The following is a 20465-nucleotide window of genomic DNA, read 5'->3' as shown; positions in this document are numbered from 1 at the left end:
TAGATGCTGGTCCCGGAGAACGCTGACCGACTAAAAGCACCTCTTATTGTCTAATCTATACTTTCGGACACTTGTCTACCTCTATGTTACAATCTGTTGCAATAACGAGGGATTTTTCCCAGTGTGGGATCAAGGAAGTTTATCTTATCTTATCTTGTCTAACCCCCCCTCCACCTGTGAAAATTGTGGCCCCCTTACGGGCCCCTGATTTAGAAAATTCCTACATCCACCACTGGCCTGTGCGAATAATGTGCATGATGACACAATAATAAAAATCTATCATGTATATATATATATAAATAAAGGAGGAAGCAGTGTGCACATGAAGGATTAACCCTAGAAGTCAACCATCTCATTTAGAAGTACTGGGAGTGAATATGTATGAGCAGTGAGGCAGCCTCGTCGCTGAAGGAGGCGTCCTCTCTCCCGGATCTCCAGTCGGACATCACGCCTCCTGGCAGATAGCGTGTTGTGATACAAACATATCGTCGTCGCAGCCAAAAAAAAATGGTGAAGCAGTAGCATGACACACGTTGTAAGTTACCGTTTTAGCCACAGGTTACGGGAGCTATGTGCATGCAGTGTGCTTTTTTAACAACAGTGTCCTGTGCGGTCGCTCGGTTGGTTTTTGTGGCGACACTCTCTATTGCACTGGGCTGTGCTAGCTTGTATCTGCAGAGTTAGCAGCTGGTAGTGATGCAGATGGAGGTGGGTGTTTGCATGCGTGTGTGTTTGTGATATTGTTATGCTCGTGACTGATGAATGCTGGAGAAACAATGCTTGTGTATAAGTATTACTCACGTAGAGGCTAACGCTAGCTTACCTGCTAACTGGAGGGGGGGGCGTCCAGCTACAGCTAGCTAAAGCTAACGTTAGCTAAGTGAAGGGAAAACAGCCTGGGGGGAGTCCAGGCCCTTTTTTTTACATTAAACACTGAGCTACAAATGGACTAAAGCAGCACCCAGAATATATGTGTAGTCTTATTATCAGGTTAAAACCGCTACACGACGTGGTGGAGTGACATGACATTAGCTAATGCAAGTTACTCCCATTCCCACATATGTCTGAGCAGTTGTATGTGGGTAAAGATTAGCACTTTAGCATAGTGCAAAGTTTCTCTGTATTTACAATCTGACCGTGCGAAGGAAGTGATGCTACACGAGCCAAATAATCTGAAGTGACTCAACCTGCAGACACAGACTCCTCCTGTCTCCTCCCCCCCCCCAGCAGTAGGGAGGTGACTCTCCACTGACCCTGAGGGAGAGATGCACAGTCTGTGCACACAACGTAAAACATGACAGACCTTTTTCATGGACTCCAATGTTCCAATATAAACCTGATGAGTAGAATAGTCTGAATGAGACACTGCCCACTGATGACCTTACCCAGGATAAGGTCACACTCAGGACAAATGCTCTGTATTCATGCAGTGCTTTTGTAGTCTCGATGATCACTCCGTGCTTTATGGTGCAGTTTTGCCCTTCACACACACTCACATTCATACTTGTGCATGTGTGCAGCACTTTCGCTGTCATACATCACATTAGGAGCAATTTGGGGTTTCGTGTCTTGCCCTGGGACACTCGGGCAGCGATGGCACCACCGACTCTTTAACTGAGCTCTACCTGAGCCACGGCTGCCCACAATCATAAGCAATAATTAAGCCGTGGAGTACTTGCATTCTTAGTCACATTATTCAGACATATATTCGTCTTAATCCCATTAGAACATCCTATTGGAATTTTCGTAGGATAACATTGCTCTTGCCATCAGGGCCGCTTGGCTTTGCAACGGCCTTCCTGAGCAGATATGGCTTGCAGAGTTAGTGACTTCTTTTAAATCATTTCTTAAAACCCATTTTTATAGACTTCACTGTGTTTTCATCGTTTTCTTTTCACCTTTTATTTTACTTGTTTATTTTTATTGTCAAAATTACTGATTTTATGTGTTCAGGTTTTCATAAGACATAGCTCACTTAATTTAAACTCTACCTTGTTTCCGACTGGCCTCCTTGTCACATTGCATCCAGCTGATTGTTTCTCTTATATATAGAATATTCCCTGAGCAACTCTTGCAAACCTAATCGAAACCTTGACTTATTCAGGTAAATAGTCTCATTTTTGATTTTAGTAGAACGGGTCACTGTTATCCTCTTATTTATACATAAGAATTATCAGTAGTCTTACATTTTTATTTTATTCATCTGTTTCTTTGTTTTGCAGTTTGAGAATGGCAGATAAAAAGGGAAAAACTGTGATCAAAACAAGGAAAGAACAAGAAAAGATTAAGAAAAAGGTAAGGAGGTTGGGGTAAATGTAATATTACCTATCATTTAGTGCTTTTCAATAAATATATGTGCATGTATATTAGTAATCACCATCAAAATTTTGAATTTTTTACCTAAGGGATAAAAACACATAACTATATTCTCTGTATGTCTCTTTTTGACTTTTTAGGAGGAAGAAAAAGCAGCAGAGGTTTTTGAGGAATTCTTGGCCTCGTTTGAGACCAACCAGAAAAGCGGAGTAAAGACTTTTGTCCGCGGTGGTATCGTGAATGCAACTAAAGGTCAGCAGCTAAAATTTCATCACTTTCAATTTAGCATAATAATAGGACGCAGCTAGCTCTCATTTCTGCTCCTCTGTGAAAGAATTATGAGATATTAGTTTTTTTAAATGAGAAAAAGGAGAACTGAAAAGATTAACTAAAGAAAATCATGCTGACTCATAGTTCCCACTTTGAGAACCAATAGTTGGCTCTGCATTATCACACTGATGTGAATAAGACTCTTTCAATACTGAGCAGTTTTTAAACCTCCTCTTACACATGAAGACTGTACTTTTAATCTAAATGTTAACTACAAAAGCAGCTGCAGGATGGAGACTTAAATTCTTATCAGTCTGTCATGGAAGGTGCTCAGACAGAACGGGGGCAATAGCAGAGCCTTCTCCTCTTTTTACTGATCGAAATTATTCTTACCTAAATTACAGTTTGCACACCTTGTGAATTCTTGAGTTGTCAGTGTTCATGAATTTCTGTCCTTTTTTCAGAGGAGGAAGCGGCAGAGGTCAAGAAAAATAAGCTCTATCGACCTCCGACAAAGTTTGTCCCTGGGTCCCAGAATGTCTCCCCAGTATCATCCACTGAAAGCAGAAAGGCTGTAAGATGCATTTTAATGTCTACGTGATGGCGTGATTACTGAAATCAGTATAAATGCTAACACAATATTTACACTGATCTTTAAATGCTGTTTACGACCTCTCACTTCGGACGGTACAGTTGTACAAATCAGTTCTAATGGCTGCCTGTTTGATCCACAGACATTTAAAAGAAGGACAGATGAAAAGAAGAAGAGTAATCTCGAACTCTTCAAAGAAGAACTTAAGCTGTAAGTGTTTTTGCAAATCAACCTGATATCTTTTTATATATTTTATTTCCATGTGTAAGCCTGTTTTTAATATCTTTTTTTTAAAAAAATGCAGAATACAAGAAGAACGTGAGGAAAGGCATAAAAGGAAGAAAAATGACCCTGGCACAGGAGGAGGAAGTGTAGGAGGTGGAGGAGGAGCATATGGCGATCTGGATATACCATTATCAGGTCGATCAAGTAAGGGTTCCTCTTCAATATCAATGTTTTACTAGTTGAAAATGTTGCGATCCTCTAAATCAAGTTAAGCTTATTTTTCTTCCCCTCAGCATTATATGATGACCTAACTGTGCCAACCACCACTAACCTCTACATCAGCTGCATTAGCCCAAAGGTAAAGGAGCACTCCGACTTTGTTTGGCTCAGGGCCGCCCAGATGAACCTTTCTCACTCTCACACTGTTTTCTAATATTTCAGATGAATGAGGAGTTGCTGTGCAAAGAGTTTGGTAAGTATGGTCCCCTAGCCAGTGTGAAGATAATGTGGCCCCGCACTGACGAGGAGCGCAACAGGACCTCCAACAGAGCCTTTGTAGCGTTCATGACACGGAAAGATGCAGAGCGAGCCCTGGCTTCACTTGATGGTACAGTTGACTCTTATAAATAGCTTTGCTTTATAGAATAACCATCCTCCCTTTTTTTTTTATTGTATGGTTATGTTCCACACTGTCTGTGCTTGAGGAATAATGCTTTGTATTGCAGGTAAAATGATTATGGGGTTTGAAATGAAGCTGGGGTGGGGAAAACCAGCTCGCATTCCACCTCAGCCTCTCTACACACCGGTGGGGGTGAGGGCCACGCCGCCTCCCCCTTCCGGTCTGCCGTTCAATGCCCAGCCGAGGGGTCGCTTCCGCAATGACTTCACTAAGCCGCTGGGCGTGTCCAAAGGGGAGCTTGACAAGGTAAAACTTTGTCTGGGGACGACTGTGTGACCGTTATTTCTCTGTAATGTGAATTTTCACTCGGCTCTATATGCTCATTTCTCTGACAAGTAATTTATGTTGAAAAAAATTAGGGAAGGATAAGGCTTTAAAATGAGATGAATGAAAATGTATAATTTTAGGCCTTTATGCTAAATTCAAATGCAATCAGTTCAAACTGCAGCAACCTCTGCATCTGACTCGGAATAAATCCATGTGTAAGAAGCAAAATTTGTCATTAATCAAAAAAGAGGGACGCATATTAGGATGTTGTCGCATGTTTGTTTGTTCATTGAATTCATCACCATGTTCATGTAGTGCTGTATTACAGGATGCAGTGCTATGTACAATGCAGTAACAGTTTGACTGTGTGTAGCATTAATGCCTTTTAGCTCTGAAATCTTTCGGATAAATGTAGGTAGTTTAAACGGTTCAGCATTGTAGAATAATTTACTGGAGTAATTCACCTGTGTCACCCTGCCCCCTCCTCCATTTCACTGACTGTGAATGCTATCGTGGTTTTCTATGCTGTATGTATCCTGCAGTGTTTCATCTGTACAAGTACTCACTTATTAATATTTGCACTATTTGGTTTGACTTCACAAACAGACTCTGTCCGAAGCCGTAGTCAAAGTGGTTATCCCAACCGAAAGGTACACACACTCTTCTTACTACGACTGACCAGCTGTTAATAACACAAGTGTTACAGGACGGAGGCTGTGGTGCACTCCTCTTATGTCCCGAGAGCAGGAAGTCCCAAGAGCTGTTTCTGCATTCGATGTATAGCACAAGCATTCACCTCAGGCTCTTTGTAGTGTCGCAACACTTTCCGTCGTCAGTGGACAATTTGACATCATAGCTGGGGGGTGCTTATTGTAGATGTCAGAAGTCACTTCGGCCTCAGATTTCCGTGCATTGAATGTGCTTAGCATATTTTATACAGACATTTGTATTTTCTCCTCTAGTTTGTTTCAGTAATTCCTTGTTATTTTGAAGTGAATAGCAGCAGACTTTGCAAATGATTGTAAGCTTTATTGATTTATACCAACATCTTTGAGCCCTGGGTTTCCCGTGGGCTGGCTGAGACACTGCAGACCGATACAGCTAGAAGGCAGATCGATTTTAAATATTAACCCAAGCCATGATTATGTCAGATGTAGGTGGACGCCAGTGCTAAAAACTAGGTAATGTTTCAGGTTAGAGAAACAGTAAATATGAATGTATTACTGCAGTGGCAGATGAGACACAGAGTCAGCAACACTGCATGAACAGACTTCTTGTTGAAATGTTATCAATCATATCCTGATGTAAATCTGTCTCTTTCTAGTTATCGTTCTTAGATTCTCAGGCTTTGTTTTTTCCTTACATAAGAATCACTTAATCTTAAAAGAGACCATTAGTTTGGTGACCATACGACAGAAAAACAAAAAATGGATGACTTTTGTAGTTCAGATGAAGTAGTGGTCATAATAACAGTCTTGCAGAGTCATAATAATTAGTTTCTTCTCCTCAATCAAGGCAAAATGGCAAAACTTTAACCTTGGGTTGTGGCTTTCAACATAAGTCATTATTTATGAATGGATGTTGTGATTGCTTAGATTTTTTTTGGATCTGGAAATATTAAAACACGTTGACACAGTGCTTGTCCCATTTAGAAGGGAGGAAGGGAGTGACAGTTTTGTGTAATATCACCTCATTATGTTCAATGTGTTTTAGATAGTGAATGACATTGAATAACACTGTCGGGGTCAGTTTCAGTCAGCCAGCAGTTTGCATGGGCCAACAGTTCACTGTGAGCAGGTATCTGACAGAGTCTCATGTAGTATCTGACAGAGACAGTTTGACACAAACCCTGGTCTGATACTCTCCTCTCTCTCCACAGGAATCTATTATTACTTATTCACAGGATGATAGAGTTTGTGGTGCGTGAAGGACCTGTATTTGAAGCCATAATAATGAACAAGGAGAAAAACAATGCAGAGTACAAGTAAGCGCTGCCGTACTTTAGTGTGTTGTTCTCCTAAGTAACCTTCTGAAGAAGTAAGTAGTAGTAAAGTATGTTTAATTTCCTCCTTCTTTGCTGCCTCAGGTTCCTTTTTGACAACAAAAGCCAGGATCATGTGTACTACCGCTGGAAACTGTTTTCAATTCTCCAGGTATTTCCTTGCAACCTCCAGGGGTTAGTCGAGAAATCTGAAAACTTGTCAATTCTAATAATTTACTTGCTAATCAAATTTGTATTGGGAATAGCAAATTTGAATCCTCCCAATCCTTTCCAGATAGATATTTTACCCCATGAAAATCCAACTGGTGTAGCTCTATGTAAGTATCCATGTATCTGGCCTCCATCTCTTCCACAGGGTGAATCCCCGACAGAGTGGAGAACCACAGATTTCCGTTTGTTTCGAGGAGGCTCCTTGTGGAGACCCCCTGTCCTAAACAACTACTCTCAGGAGGAAGAGGGGACAGAAGCGGAGGAGGAAGCTTCTCCTGAGGAGGAGGTGAAGAAAGGGCAGCTCAGAAATGAGTAAGTGTGTCTTACAGGCATTCACAGGTTTGTAAATGTAGTCAAAAGTGTGAAATGTAGACCTCTCATACGTCTGTGCACACCCTTTCAGGCACAGGCTGAGACTGGAGATGTTGCTTAAAGACCTCACTCCAAGCCGAGAAGATATAGCCAGCACCATGCTGTTCTCTCTTGAGCGGGCAGATGCAGCAGAGGAAGTAGTGGGACTCATCGCTGAATCTTTCGCTTTGCTTCAGACGCCCCTTCAGAAGAAGGCTAGTGGCTTCTTTTAGGTCTTCATATCCAGGAGCTTACACAGAATGTGTTTGTAAAGTATTTTTGTCCTCGTTCCCACAGATTGCCAGATTGTATCTCGTGTCAGACATCTTGCATAACTCATGTGCCAAAGTCGCTGGTGCATCGTACTATAGGAAATAGTAAGAGACTTGCCACAAAAAATCTTTAACACATTTATAATGTTCTGTTTCTTCTCCGTCTGACAGTGTTGACGTGTTTTTGTCCTTGTCTTTTCAGTTTTGAAACAAACCTAACCCAGATATTTGCAGACCTTAATGCAGCACACAAAAATATACAAGCCAGGCTGCAGGCTGAGCAGTTTAAGGTATTTCTGTCTTTATTTGCCTCACACAAGGACATTTACCCCAAAAGAACCACAATAAAGAAATCATTTTCATATCTTATCTCCATAGCAAAAGGTCATGAGTTGTTTTAGAGCATGGGAAGACTGGGCCATATACCCCGAGCCTTATCTCATCCACCTTCAAAACATCTTTCTGGGCTTTGCCAAAGCAGTGGAAGAGCTGCCGGAGCCAGCAGAGGTGAGCTCAATGTTCATCTGCTCATTATGGACACTATGACCTTTTTCTAATGACATTTCGACAATTAGACAGCTGTTCATGTTCAGAATGTATTTGAACATCACACAAAACACCAGCAATACCAAAGTATATGTCTCCTGGTAGAAATCATCCTTTGAGCTTGATGGTGCGCCCATGGACAGCGCACCAATAGATGGGTTACCTCTGGACCGAGCTCCTGTGGACGACCTGGACGGCTGCCCCATGGGCTGGGACCCTCTGGATGGAGTCCCTGCCGATGACTTGGATGGCGTTCCTTTAGGAGTCGTTGTTGATGACATCGATGGAATGCCCTGTGAGTAACATGCCCCATAGTTTCCTGTTCCTGTCATTTATTATCTGTCCAAGTCAGGTGTCTCAGATCAATACAGCGATCCACCCCATTGTGTAGTTGAGTGTGTACTCTGGTCTCCATGGGAACAAGGCATGCAGTGAGTTTTACTTCAGGGATTAGAAAAGGTCATCAATTTAATTAAATGCGAATGTAAACTATAATCATTACGTGACTTCTGGCATTTTGGACACTTTCACAACTACTCTGTGGGGTCTGGATTAACAAACCAAAATTTAATCAGACGAAAAGAAGGGGTCTTGATCCTGATCAAACCATGGCTGGGTTTGTGTAAAAACACTTTAATGGATCGTTCAGACTTTCAGACCAATTGCAGGAAGTTAAGACAGCGTTAAATAATAGAAGAAGAAAGAGAAGTGGAAGCCAGAGTTGCCCAGGCTCGCAGGATTGCTTGCAGTCTTTGCCTTCGACGATCATTTGGTGCATTCAAACTCGTGTTGAGTCCTGCGCCAGAAGTTGGTGATGCGCTGGTAGTAATATATGTAATAATGATATTACAGTGGAAACTAAACAGTTCATTTATTTTCTCCATTAAAGTAGAAAGACTACGAAGTGCTGAATTGACATCAGATGTAAATGAATACATTTCAAGTAAAGGTAGACGCAGCCAACATAGCTGATAGGATATACATGTGTCCTACAACATTCTATAGTGAGCTTGCTAAATTACATTGTCAAATCCAAACTATCTGGCTTTAATATAAATAATGCAACTAAAACGTGAACCTTGGTTAGGACTTTCAGAAAACATCTTTCAATTATACTCTGTCCTTGTCCTGAACGAGCTGTCTTTATTTTTTCCCTCTCAGTGGATGACGGCAACGCTCCCCTCTCCATAGTGCCTTTGTCTAAGTGGGAGAAGACAAGTGATACCGGGACTTTTTCTGAAGGTAAATCAGGTCAAGATAACTTTGTATCATATCACTTCCTCCTGCGATCCTGCTCATCTTTCTCCTTTGTCTCTCAGCAAAGGCCAAGTCTAAGTGGGACACCGTGGCGGAGCAAGACGGTGAAGATGAAGTGAATGTCAGGTGAGCACCTAGTGGTCGTTGTCAATGCATCATCTGTGAAAAGCATTCACAGTAATGTATAAAACACCAGAAATGGTTATGGAGATTTACAGTTGTCCTCTCCCTTGTGGTGACAGCGTCAAGTCACAGGACGGGGAGGAGGACTCGGAGAGTGACAGCACTGATGAAGACTCCGGCAGTTCAGCAAAATATGAAAGTGCAGACTTCCAGAGTTCCCTCCGAAGTTTTCAGATGTCTGAGAGCAAACGTAAGAGGTTGAGAGAGCTGGAGGCAAGTGCACATTTTTTTTATCTTTATCTAGGTTAGCTGAAAATAGTGTTTGAAACACTGTGGTCATTTTTAGTTATCACTGATGATTGAATAGAACAGTAAAGGACATACATTAGAGACCAATAGTTGGCTGCCTGTCTGGTGTGATTCTTATAATATTTTGAAGGTTTCGAGATAAGAACTGATAAAATGGGTGTGACACAGGTGAAGGTTATGAAGTTCCAAGATGAGCTGGAATCTGGCAAGAGGCAGAGAAAGTCTGGAATGAGCATACAACAACAAGTGGAGCACTACAGAAACAAACTGCTGCAGAAGGTGAGCTATTGGACAGCTATTAGCATAGCTTTGAATTTATATTGCAATCTTTTAACCGTACATAAATATTCTGATATATCACACATTTAATTATACACCGTTAATATTAACACCTAGTATTTTTTCTGCAGTGGCACGGATGTGTAATAGAAATGGTCTTTAATTACAAACAGGGGGTAAAATTAAGGAAAGTGCTTGTTATAAGTACTGAACATCAAGAATGAAGAGCTATTACTGATGTAACATACCCGAAATCAGACAGTAATGTGAAACAGCACAGCCTCAGGGCCAGCAGTAAGAGGTCTTCAGATTGCGCCACCTACAGGGAAGTAAAGTTTAGCAAAAACATGTACGCTGCTGTTTGTGTTAAATCTGCCTTCGTCCAAAGAAGAAACTAGAATGGCACATACAGTATAAGACTGCATTTAAATTCTCTAGATCCAGATTTGGATCTGCACCAATTGGAATACACTCAAATGTCAGTCCTCTAAACATGTCAGATTTCCATCAAGATGATCGAGATCCATGAATTATTCTCTGAGAAATCAAGGAAAATGTGGGAAAACGCCCTATTTTTACAATAATATAAAAGTGAAAAAACGTTCCTGGATCCGCAGCAATATTGAATGGGCATTCTTCCAAGCTTCATGTTAATGCATCCTGTAGTTTTGCATAATCTAATAAGGATTGTGGATCATTCAGTCAATATTTTAGGTACACAAAGGAAAAAGCATCTAAAAACATGTATCTTCAAGTTGGGAATATTCATGTGTGACATGGTCTTTTCAAATAATGTTTCCATTTCATTGCGTCTTGCACTGGTCGGACATTGACTGATTAGCTCCCCCTTGTAAAGAACCTGCAGGCTGTTAAATGCAAATGTGTTGGATTTTGTTTTACAAGCCAGTTCCATCTGGTGCTTTGCATAGAAGCTGCTATCTGATCACACTGTTAATTCATTCTGTCTACTGCAGGAGTTTGAGAAAGATGAAGAAAAGACCGAGAGATCATCGTCAAAGTCCAAAGACAGGTCAAAAGAGGACAGAAGGGACAAAGACAGGAGCAAAAGAAGTGAAGATGGAGACAGAAAACAAGGACGGAGTCGAGATCCCGATGACAAGACTCAAAAATCGAGGAGTATCTCTCCTCCAAGGTTAGTGCCCTTAGAGGTTGTTTTTTTTGTAACGTACTGAAGTTTTCACCCTGATTGTTGTGCTTGAAATCACTCTCCTATTGTTTCCGCTTATTTAACAGGAATAGGTCTCCTAAACGGTCCAAACGTTCCCCGTCTCCTGACCGAAAGGCAGGAAAGTCCAGATCGCGGTCACCTCACCGCTCCCACAAGAAGACGAAGAAGAGCAAACATTGACTCTCAGCTCTGGACCTTGACCTCCATTCGCTTGCTGGTGTCCATGAGTTGGACGCTGCCCCCTCGCAGCGCTCTTTGAACAGACGGACACTTCAGTACACTTAGTCCTGACTTACACTATCCATGCAAGATTCAGCACCCTTTTGTATGATGAAGTTTGAACACTGTAACTAATTAAATATATTTTGTTTTAATGTTTGTTTTTAAAATGTCAACCAGAACTGTCGCTGCAAAGATCCGACACAAAAATAAATCACTCTTGGTGATGAACTGTGTGTGTGTGTCTGGAGGAAATGATTGATAGGGCCAGGTATCAAATTAGTGTTCTACTGAATTGATTTTCAAGGTTACACCAAAAGCTTAACCAGCAGTTTCTGTGTGGATTTTTATTGAGGAAATTAAGAGAGCATCATTTGGTTGTTTACAAAAGCAGTAAGTAAGCAATGTTACATAGTAAATTTACAGTACTATTTTATATAATGAAATGTGCTTTCATTGGTCAAAGAAATGTATCAAAAGTATTTCAGAGCCAGTACTCGCTGAAAAAACCTATGATACCCAGCCCTGATCAGTTGTAACCGTGTACAGATTTCCTGTATCAAACACTGTATTTACTGTGATCCGCTGAAATGTTTCTTACTTGAGGACAGCTTCAATTTTGAAAAGCGATCTAGATTTCTTAGGCACAAATAGTTTGTAAATGACATTTCAAACCACTTTGCTGTCAGACAAATGGTTACATCTGTTTACACAAAGACGCATTAAAATTTGAGACGGACATTAGGACAGTGTCTTGCACATGTTAGGAGTTAATTTCTCTGAAATGTGGAAGCAAAACAGACTAGTAAGGTGCCCATACTATTAAAAATAGCTTTCTAGCTACACTTAGTCTCCATACAGCTATAACTTTACACATCTGAACAGGTTTCGTTTCTGCTCAAACCACACAGACAGTTGGCATTCAGGCCTATTCTCCTTTTTCTTAATGCCAAAACCATTCACAGTTGCTTGGTATTAAAAAATAAAAAACAGAAATGTGACAGGGAAACACAACACGGTCTGCTTTGTAGAGTCAATTTCTTCCACCCGTTCTCTCATCCTCCATTTTAGGGTCCCTGTTATCCTGAAAATGCTCCGGACCTCTGTCTCAGAGCAGTAACCGTTAGGTAGTTGGGTGACGATCGACGGCTCCTGTCGGGCTGAAATGCATCTGTAGGACCAGTGTTCACAAGACAGGCCTGAACGTGAAGATGTTTCACCCTCTGAGTTGCTCAGTACTTTTTTACATTGATGAAAACCTTGATGGCTCCAGTGAAGTCGGCAGAGAGAAGAACCTCTGTGTGGTCTGTCTTCAGGGCTCCTGCAAAGGGCAGTACAGTGTTACAGCACTGAAATGACAGTCCCGTCTAAAATCTGAACATGAAAGAATTTAAGTGAACATACCTGAGGGTATTGTTTCTGAGTCTTCAGAGTCCAGGCTCTTACACTCTGCTTCTGGTTTCTCTGCCGCGGTTTCTTGTGGAACAATAAGGCCTGGGTGGGGTGCAAAGATGGCGGAGGTGACCACTGCATTGTGTGCTGAAAGGAAATATAATTAGTGACAGTAAAGATGACGCAATAATTAGACAGGAAGTTGTATGAATATGCTGTTTGTGATTCATCACTCATCACAGTTACCTTTAATCCCTTCCCAGAAGTCATTGCGGTCTCGTCGTACAGATGTGAACTTGCTCAGGTCGTGGTAAGTGCTCCAGATGTACACGTACTTATCCTCTGAGCCACTGACAATGAACGAGTAGTCATGGCTGTAGGAAGACAGTCACACGATACATTATTCTTTGCATAAACGGTATAGTCCAACATGTCCAAGTGTTACAAGAGCTGTTTTCAGACATGAACTCTGGAAAATGCTTCTGCTAATTTTGCATTTCACATATGAAGAAAGCAGCAGGAGAGTGTCAGAGTTAGATGTGTTCACAAAAAGAGGAAAATGTCATTCAGGGGAGGGGCTGCATCTGGGTAGAGCGTGCAGGACATGACATATTCAGTGTCGCTGTGAATTTTACTGCCATATTCTCACATGGGACTTTTTTTATTAGGGGACTGGCTGGAAAAGTTCTCCAAAATGTCCGGAGTAACAGATTCCAACATTGGCACTCTCACAACACGAGGTAAGTTCATGTCTGAAGAAACCTTTAGTATCAACAATGCTAGTTCAAAATGCTCAAGCCAAGTCCTCCTCACCTGAAGCTGGCCTTGATCTGGCTGCTGCTGTTGACGTAACCCTTGTACTTCATGGACAGAGACAAGTCCCTCAGGTCATAAAGGCGAATGCGGGAATCATTTGAGGTCACCAAAATCTGTGAAGGAAAAACAGGAAATTTGTCTTAAAATAAATCTCTCTGATATGCTTCATTACATGGACATCAGTCATCCTGTAGATGTATTTGTAGTGGAAATCAGATATTACCTTATTCTCTCCAGGTAGAGGTTCGATGCCGGTGATTTTGCGTCCTACTTTGTTTCTGCCTCTGGTGGATCTCACGTGAATTTGGGTGTGGTATTTCAGGCGCTAAAGTGACGCACAAACAGAAAGATTGATTGGATATAACCTGGAATGAATATTGTCTGGACATCGACTGATACCAGATAAAGAAGAAAGGAGGTTGATCTGGTTACCTCTGTGTCGTAAAAGATGCATCGGCCGTCGTAGGTGCCAATTACAGCATACTTCCCATTTTGGCAGAAGTTGGCAGCAGTAATGAGACGTGTTGTGCCGTCCACCTCGTTCCAAAGCGCCACCTTCTTGTCAGGAATGTTCCAGAGCCGTAGCTTCCCATCCAGAGAGCCGCTTAGAAAGTACCTGTCATCCTGAGAAATAAGGAAAAAGTGTTACTATAAATACATTTGGATAGAAGTCCGATCTGTGCGGAGACAAGTAATGCAATGTGAGTCAACTTACTCTGGGATGAAAAGCAATGGCTGTGACAAAATCAATGTGCTGAAAGCAGCAGAGACACTCTCTCCTGGATATGTGCCATAGTCTGACAGTTTTATCCATGGAAGAGGAGAGCAGGAAAAAGTTCTGGATTGAGACAAAAATAGGAAAATTGTTACGAGATAAAACTCAGCCGTGCAATTCCATAGAAATATGTGAAGAGCGGGGACAAAAGGGTGAAGATAGGACAATAAGACCATCACCTTAGACCAGGACAAGTCCAACAGGTCAGCTGTATGACCCTTGTACTTGCAGAAGGGGACTTGACGGAAAGGGGCGTTCCTGTCTTCTGTGTCTGGGTCCTCTGGAACACAACTTGCCTAGGGTAAGAGTAAAATATGTTATGAGCCACAAGACTAAAATATAGCAATAATCACACTATTAGCAATTAATTCTGGAGAGACCTGACGACCCATAAATCAAAAGTCATTAATGTCACTCACCCCAGGATCATTGTCAGATTTAGAGGAGCATAAACTTTCCTGAGACGGAGATGGTGAAACGCGACCTGGAGGAACAATAAGAAAATTATTACAGCCAAAACCGAGCGTGTGAATTAAAATAATCCCTCAATCCCCAACACAAAATCTGAGCTGCTGATGAGGCTACCTTCAGTGTTGTACTTTAATCTCATGTTATTGAAGTAGTCAAAGGCAGTCTTCAAGACCCAGATGCGAACCACGTTATCTTGGCCTGCAGTAGCCAGCAGCCTCCCACAGTGAGAGAACTTCATCGTCCAAACGGCACCCTGAGAACGAGACAACGATACTGTAGTACATCAGTGCACATCTATAATTAAACATAAGAAACAAATCGAACTGAGCTCCTCTCACCATGTGCTCTCCACTCAGGTCCTGCACAACCTTAATCTGATCAAAGTCAAAAGGACCCTTGAAGCTGTGCGCTGCCTTGAACTTGGCGGGCCTGGTGTACGGCATGCCCTCATCGTCACTGGATGACGGGTCGTCCTGATCTGTGTGAAACACTGAGCCCACAAAAAAAAACTAAATTCAGAACTGAGATTATCAAAACTTGCACGGCAGCAGAGGCATTCATAATTAATGAGAATGTGTTGGCTTTAAAAATAATGTAGACGCTCAGACTGATTAATTTAGCAAGTGCTCTGTGGGAGCAGGTACATTTCCATCATTTCTTCATGAATATGTAGAGTTCGAGCCACAGGTAATACCAATACTTTTAAAAGTTAAACGTCTTCTCCTCAGGGAATAGAAAGAGTTGGACAATGAGAAATTAGAATCAAGCTTTTTATCCTGTGATATTATCATTGTTAACATTATTTTACAGATAGTAATCTCTACCTGCATTGTGTTGTATTTTGAATTATTAATATAAAACTAATCACCCTGTTGTGAAATGTATTTGAGTAGCTTATGTGCAGCGTAAAATATAAAAACCCACAATATACTGTACAATCTAGTTTTGGGCAGTACATTTACAATTATATTTTCTCACACTGAAACACACGATTACATTTGAAGTGTTTAAATGTCTTCAGAAACAGCTTTAAATTGCTGTGTTCTTTTACCTTCATCCCGCACACTTTTGACTTTGTTGACTGCCTTCTCTCCGTATTCCTCGGCCAGATGCTTGGCTTTCTTCACAGACTTGCCCAGGAACTTTTTAAACTGGGTTCTGTTTATAAAAATGGTATAAACAGTTTATAAAAAGTATTAGATCTTGTAATGTGAAGGGGAAACATGATTTCCCAGCAATACGATTCAGGAAGTGACTAATCCTTACGTTTTCTGTTTCAGTTTCCCTCCATCTGTGTCAGTCAGTGCAGCCTGAGACTTTTCATCATCATCTGACTGTGCTGCATCGTTCCTGTTAGGAAAAGATATCACAGAAAATATAACATTTGTTTAACTGTGGGGGAAATGTTTTTATACATATTTAAACCATCCAAAGACAATAACACTGCAGAGCTTGATTTGATGGTTTGCCTGGATTCATTATATTCTGTCCATGTTTGACTTTTAGTTGTGTACAGTGTGTTTTATTACTACACAAACTGCTTCTTATTTATAAATTTGAAGTGTGAATCTAACACTGTTTTCCTTATCCTTTTTATTTTCATTTTATGAATGCATTTAAGTCTTCAAAACACACTGGGTTTCTCACATGACAGTTTATGTAAGGGACAGATAACACTGCCCCCCTCCACTGAGACAAATCAATTCATCAGCGCATACAGAGCAAACATTCTCTTCTTACGTAATGTACTCCTTGGTCCTTCTCATGATGTGCAGAGTGAGAGGGTTAATTCCAGCAGGGAGTTTCTCTTCTGCCTGGATCAGAGGGATCTCTTCACCAGTGTCCAGATTCTTGATCATCACACTAGCCAGGATTTCCTATTTTAAGAAATCAAACATTTGGTGTGTGGAAGGTTGGGAGAAGGAATGTGCAAGAGGTTGACTTATGAAGAAACACGGAGGGACTCTTACTTCATCTGTCAGTTCTCGACCAGAGTTGGAACGTGGACGCTGAGGGCCTGGAGTTTGTCCTCCGCCCTGAGATGGCCCCTGTTCATCCTCATTTTCCTAAAAAAATTAAAATAAATCAGTGGTGCAATAGTGCTGTGGATAAGGGAACTGTTACAGCCTATGTGGTTCCACCACCATTAAAAACAGGTTCGGTTCCCAGGCTCACTCACCTGAGCCGTTACCACCTTGTCCCCACTGGTGGCACTGGCCAAATCCAAGGAATGCTGCAGCTCTTTGGTTAAACTCCTCACAGTGCTGCTGGGAGAGACCAGGCCAGAGGGCTCCAGAGCGTCGCTGCCGACTGGACTGACCGTACACACTGAGCAATGATCCAACAGAACATTCCATAATTCAAAACACAGTTTAGATTTAAGAAACACTTATCGACTTTTGTGTTGTTAATTATACTCTACCTTCCAGTCCAATTGGCCTCAGACACTCCTGAGACCTCTTGGAGGGAAGAGTCTGCAACGATGGGGGAGGCGGTCTTGGCGGAGGACCTCCACTGGGAGGGGGTGGGCGTGAGGGAGGAGGCTTCTTGGTGCTGGCTACAATGTCTGGCTCTACAGTGAATTGACGTGGTGGTTTGGTCGGCCCAGAGGAGTCAGAGTCAGCCTGCCCGTCTGTGAATGGTACCTGTTCTAAGATGTCTGCAGGCCTTTGCTCCTGCTCCCCCTCTGCAACCACAACAGCCCTGTATGACTGAGTCTGTCCTATAGTGCTGGTGATGTCTGGGGGCTGAACAAGTTCTTGTGACCCAGCTGACGGCCCTGGGAGATCTGCGGGATGAGGGGCAGGTATTGAGCATGCTCCGTTTGTAGCTGCACTTTCCTGTTGTTCCTCTTGCCTCTCGACAAGCTGAGGTTTGACATCTGCCGCTGCTATCTCCACAGGAACTTCCTGAGCATTAATCTCTTCCTTTAGCTCCGGCTCTGCCGTTGCATCAACATGTAGCTGATCTAATAGCTGAGCCACTTCACCCACCTCCCCAGCACTTCCCTTTTTACTCTCCTCAATGATGCTATCAATGATCTGTGAGGAAGAGAAAATAACAATTATTTCATTTAACGATACAGAACCTGTGATGCAAGTTCCCATGTTTAACTCAAGTACAAAAGAAATAAGTTACGCCTGTTTTTAAAGCAGTCATCACAAAAGAGAAAGATCAAAAGTGACCACACCATCCACATAAGACCTGTATGGTGTGGAAAAGGACATTTCTAAAACCCACAGTCATAGATGTTGTCTCAATTTGGGCTCAAACTATCTCACACTTTATTCAAACTAAATAAAAACACGGGAATAGGACTTAACTCCAATATTTTGACCATGTGATGAAAATAATGTCCTTTTGGGCACAACAGAGAAAAGCATTACCTGGAGGGGATCATCTTGCTGAGTCTCAGACGTGGCCGTGCCACAGCTCACCTCTTTTGCAAGTGATCTCTGTGAAAGCTGTTCAGAAAAGAATGGGAAAACTATGTAACATACCACAGATGCACAAAGAACATTAGTGAGGTCAAAGACCAGCTTTCGTTTACATTAGAAGAAAAGAGAGAGACAACTTTTGCTTTGCTGAAAAATCAATGTTTTCAGTTCTGAGAGCAAAGTTCACTCCTGGTTCCATTCCAATATCAGTTCAGTGCTGTGTTACAGTTAGAGTACATCTTATCTGCCATCTCTCACGAGCAGGGCTAATTTGAATTCCAGTTTTAACTGTCGGGAAAGGCATGCAGGGATAAATTTGCATTTCATTTACATTTTCCTCGCAGTGAAGTAGCACCGGCTACACAATGAAGGGGGCAGGCGACCAGGCAAAGGGCTGAATATTTGCAGACCTGACTCATAACTCAACAGATTGTGTCACACATTTTCACATGATATATCTTAATGTTGAAGTCCCTTAAGGTAAGTGCAACTACAAGGAGAACTAATGTAAACACTGCAGTCACCTCTAGCTAGTCAAACACTCAATGTTAGAACAGTGATTAGTAGGGCTCAGTTCAGCCATTGGTGCCAAAACCTGTAAATTACTTAATCAAGGCCTGTTTCTGATGCACTTTTTGTAACTAGCAAAGAGACAAGTCGTTAACAAACCCATTTTGCCCAATAACAAAGACTAACAAACACGTATAACTAACAACAAACTGCCTAAAATAGATTTGATTTCAAGAGAATTCTGGTACGATAAAATGTAATTGAACTTCAACCTTTAACGTGAGGCCCCTACTGTTTACAATAATCACTCCAACAGCAAGTCAGCACACCAGTATACTGTAAACTGCCTTGTTTCAATAGTGCCTGGGTTTAGATAAACATACCTTAGGTGAAGGAATGACAAACTTTGTAGGAGACCTAAAAAACACACAAAGAGGTAAGGTTACAAAATGCAACAACAAAACAGATGGAAAAATAAAAATAAAACTGGATGAGCTTGCGAACAAACACATAGATACAGAGTTCAAAAATGAATAGTGATTCATTCCTGACATGTCAAATTACACGATACAGGGTGGCGTCAAATCTTTCACAATTTCCCATAATTTAAACACCATCCAACAGACAGTGTAGCCAATTAATCGTGATGTAAATCTTACATAAAGTGGTTGTATTTCCAAACATTACTTGGTCAATATTCAGCTGTTTTAACTGGGCCGTCTGAACGTCAGCCTCCAGGCTCCCCCACACTGACAGCCAGTAAATATCACGTTGGTGTTAAAAACACACAGTTGTTTTGAATGGAAACTGTCGAACTTCATCTTGGTTTCAGCTTTCAGGGGGAACCTGTTATCACAAACAAATCCTGTGCGGCCGAGATCTCAGGAATAACATCATGTGATTTGTATGTCGGGACGGACTCTCCCTGCCCTGTCAAACAGCTGGCGACCTGCACGTCTGTCCATACAGCACATTGCAATTGTTTAAAAAAAAATGAATGGCCACTTAATTAGAACTTACTTGTCTTCAAAGCAACTTGACAGAGTTCACGTTTCCTTTACTTTAATAGTATCTTTGCCAATTCAACCAGTTAGCTGCAAATGCTAAGTTGGCTAAGCACGTAAAACTTACAGCACATAGGATAAAACGAGCAGCGGTCCCCTTTATCAACATTGTATTATAAAAAAAATGTTTCCTTACACTTTAGGTGATGGAGTAAAATTGACGTCCTCGGGAGCATCATAAAATTCCTCGGTGTCACTTGTATCTGACGCCATGCTAACGTGGGTTTAGCTCGCTAGCTAGTCTAAGTTAGTCGCCAGGCAGCTGTCTAAAAGCCTAACCTGCGAATACACCGAGGGCTGCACGCATGTGCTTGTCTCTCTATAGACACGGCCCACTTGATACCGGCGTTAGGATTTAAAACCACTCTCTATTCCCACGTCACGCCATAACGTCTCAGTGAGAATGCTACAAGCAGCTAGGCTAACAAATGTAATCTGGTCGTAGGACTGAGCGACACCGACTTGCTCACTAGCATCCAGCGCTGCTTTCAATTCCTCTCATTCGCGGTAAAGTATCCTCCATAAAAGCAGACGGCAAAAATCGCCTTTCCCAACCCGGTGTGTTTGATGAGCTGTCAGGCTAACGGAGCCAGTGCAGAGCGTCATAAACACAACAGAAGAAAACACATCTGAGAACAGGAGGAGAGTCAAAGGGCGGGGCCATAGGGGCGGAACACAGGAGCCCTCTTCTTCTGCTTCACTCGGACTGCAGCTGCTGGAGGGGTTCCCGTCGAGTCCGCCCCCCGCTGGACTTATCGAGTAACTGCAGGCAAGGTGGATGAGCCCAGGATGTGCTGATAGACAGATAGACAGATAGACAGATAGATAGATAGATAGATAGATAATAGACAGATAGATAGATAGACAGATAGATAGATAGATAGATAGATAGAT

At 41.9% G+C, this 20465-nt stretch overlaps 2 protein-coding genes across 3 annotated transcripts; one reads left to right on the top strand and one right to left on the bottom strand.

The window, feature by feature from the left end:
- The first annotated feature begins 374 nt into the window (after nucleotides 1–374).
- Nucleotides 375–11342, top strand: zgc:163098 (uncharacterized protein LOC100037380 homolog). 2 transcript variants are annotated; one of them, XM_035178948.2, is made up of 24 exons: nucleotides 375–535; nucleotides 2223–2295; nucleotides 2457–2568; nucleotides 3051–3160; nucleotides 3321–3388; nucleotides 3483–3607; nucleotides 3697–3761; nucleotides 3845–4010; nucleotides 4129–4328; nucleotides 4956–4999; nucleotides 6229–6333; nucleotides 6436–6502; nucleotides 6707–6873; nucleotides 6965–7127; nucleotides 7210–7289; nucleotides 7387–7474; nucleotides 7563–7691; nucleotides 7836–8025; nucleotides 8892–8972; nucleotides 9050–9113; nucleotides 9230–9383; nucleotides 9588–9698; nucleotides 10673–10851; nucleotides 10953–11342. In XM_035178948.2, exons 2-24 carry the CDS (start codon nucleotides 2230–2232, stop codon nucleotides 11065–11067), a joined length of 2649 nt encoding a protein of 882 aa, XP_035034839.1. In that variant the 5' UTR covers nucleotides 375–535; nucleotides 2223–2229; the 3' UTR covers nucleotides 11068–11342. The 2 variants fall into 2 exon arrangements, with proteins under 2 accessions (XP_035034839.1, XP_035034840.1); XM_035178949.2 differs by lacking the exon at nucleotides 375–535 and adding an exon at nucleotides 552–708.
- A 96-nt stretch (nucleotides 11343–11438) lies between these two features.
- wdr44 (WD repeat domain 44) lies at nucleotides 11439–20248 on the bottom strand. The gene is made up of 20 exons (XM_035178947.2): nucleotides 19708–20248; nucleotides 18891–18924; nucleotides 17947–18024; nucleotides 16983–17601; nucleotides 16740–16888; nucleotides 16531–16626; nucleotides 16301–16437; nucleotides 15827–15910; nucleotides 15612–15718; nucleotides 14899–15050; nucleotides 14675–14813; nucleotides 14509–14573; nucleotides 14269–14385; nucleotides 14030–14152; nucleotides 13747–13938; nucleotides 13538–13639; nucleotides 13312–13427; nucleotides 12745–12872; nucleotides 12511–12645; nucleotides 11439–12427 (listed from the first exon to the last, which is right to left on the bottom strand). Exons 1-20 carry the CDS (start codon nucleotides 19782–19784, stop codon nucleotides 12339–12341), a joined length of 2739 nt encoding a protein of 912 aa, XP_035034838.1. The 5' UTR covers nucleotides 19785–20248; the 3' UTR covers nucleotides 11439–12338.
- Between the last annotated feature and the right edge of the window lie 217 nt (nucleotides 20249–20465).

This window comes from Hippoglossus stenolepis, chromosome 15 (assembly GCF_022539355.2).
Source record: "Hippoglossus stenolepis isolate QCI-W04-F060 chromosome 15, HSTE1.2, whole genome shotgun sequence".
Taxonomy (NCBI): domain Eukaryota; kingdom Metazoa; phylum Chordata; class Actinopteri; order Pleuronectiformes; family Pleuronectidae; genus Hippoglossus; species Hippoglossus stenolepis.
This window is presented reverse-complemented; position numbering and strand designations above follow the sequence as displayed.

Excerpts from the sequence above, each read along its gene's own strand:
- zgc:163098 (XM_035178948.2), top strand. The coding sequence starts at position 2,230 with ATGGCAGATAAAAAGGGAAAAACTGTGATCAAAACAAGGAAAGAACAA. Across the intron at positions 7,290-7,386 it reads GCATCGTACTATAGGAAATA|TTTTGAAACAAACCTAACCC; the intron begins GTAAGAGACTTG and ends TTGTCTTTTCAG. Across the intron at positions 7,475-7,562 it reads TGCAGGCTGAGCAGTTTAAG|CAAAAGGTCATGAGTTGTTT; the intron begins GTATTTCTGTCT and ends TTATCTCCATAG.
- wdr44 (XM_035178947.2), bottom strand. The coding sequence starts at position 19,784 with ATGGCGTCAGATACAAGTGACACCGAGGAATTTTATGATGCTCCCGAG. Across the intron at positions 18,025-18,890 it reads TTGTCATTCCTTCACCTAAG|CTTTCACAGAGATCACTTGC; the intron begins GTATGTTTATCT and ends TTTTCTGAACAG. Across the intron at positions 15,911-16,300 it reads AGGACCAAGGAGTACATTAC|GAACGATGCAGCACAGTCAG; the intron begins GTAAGAAGAGAA and ends TTTTCCTAACAG.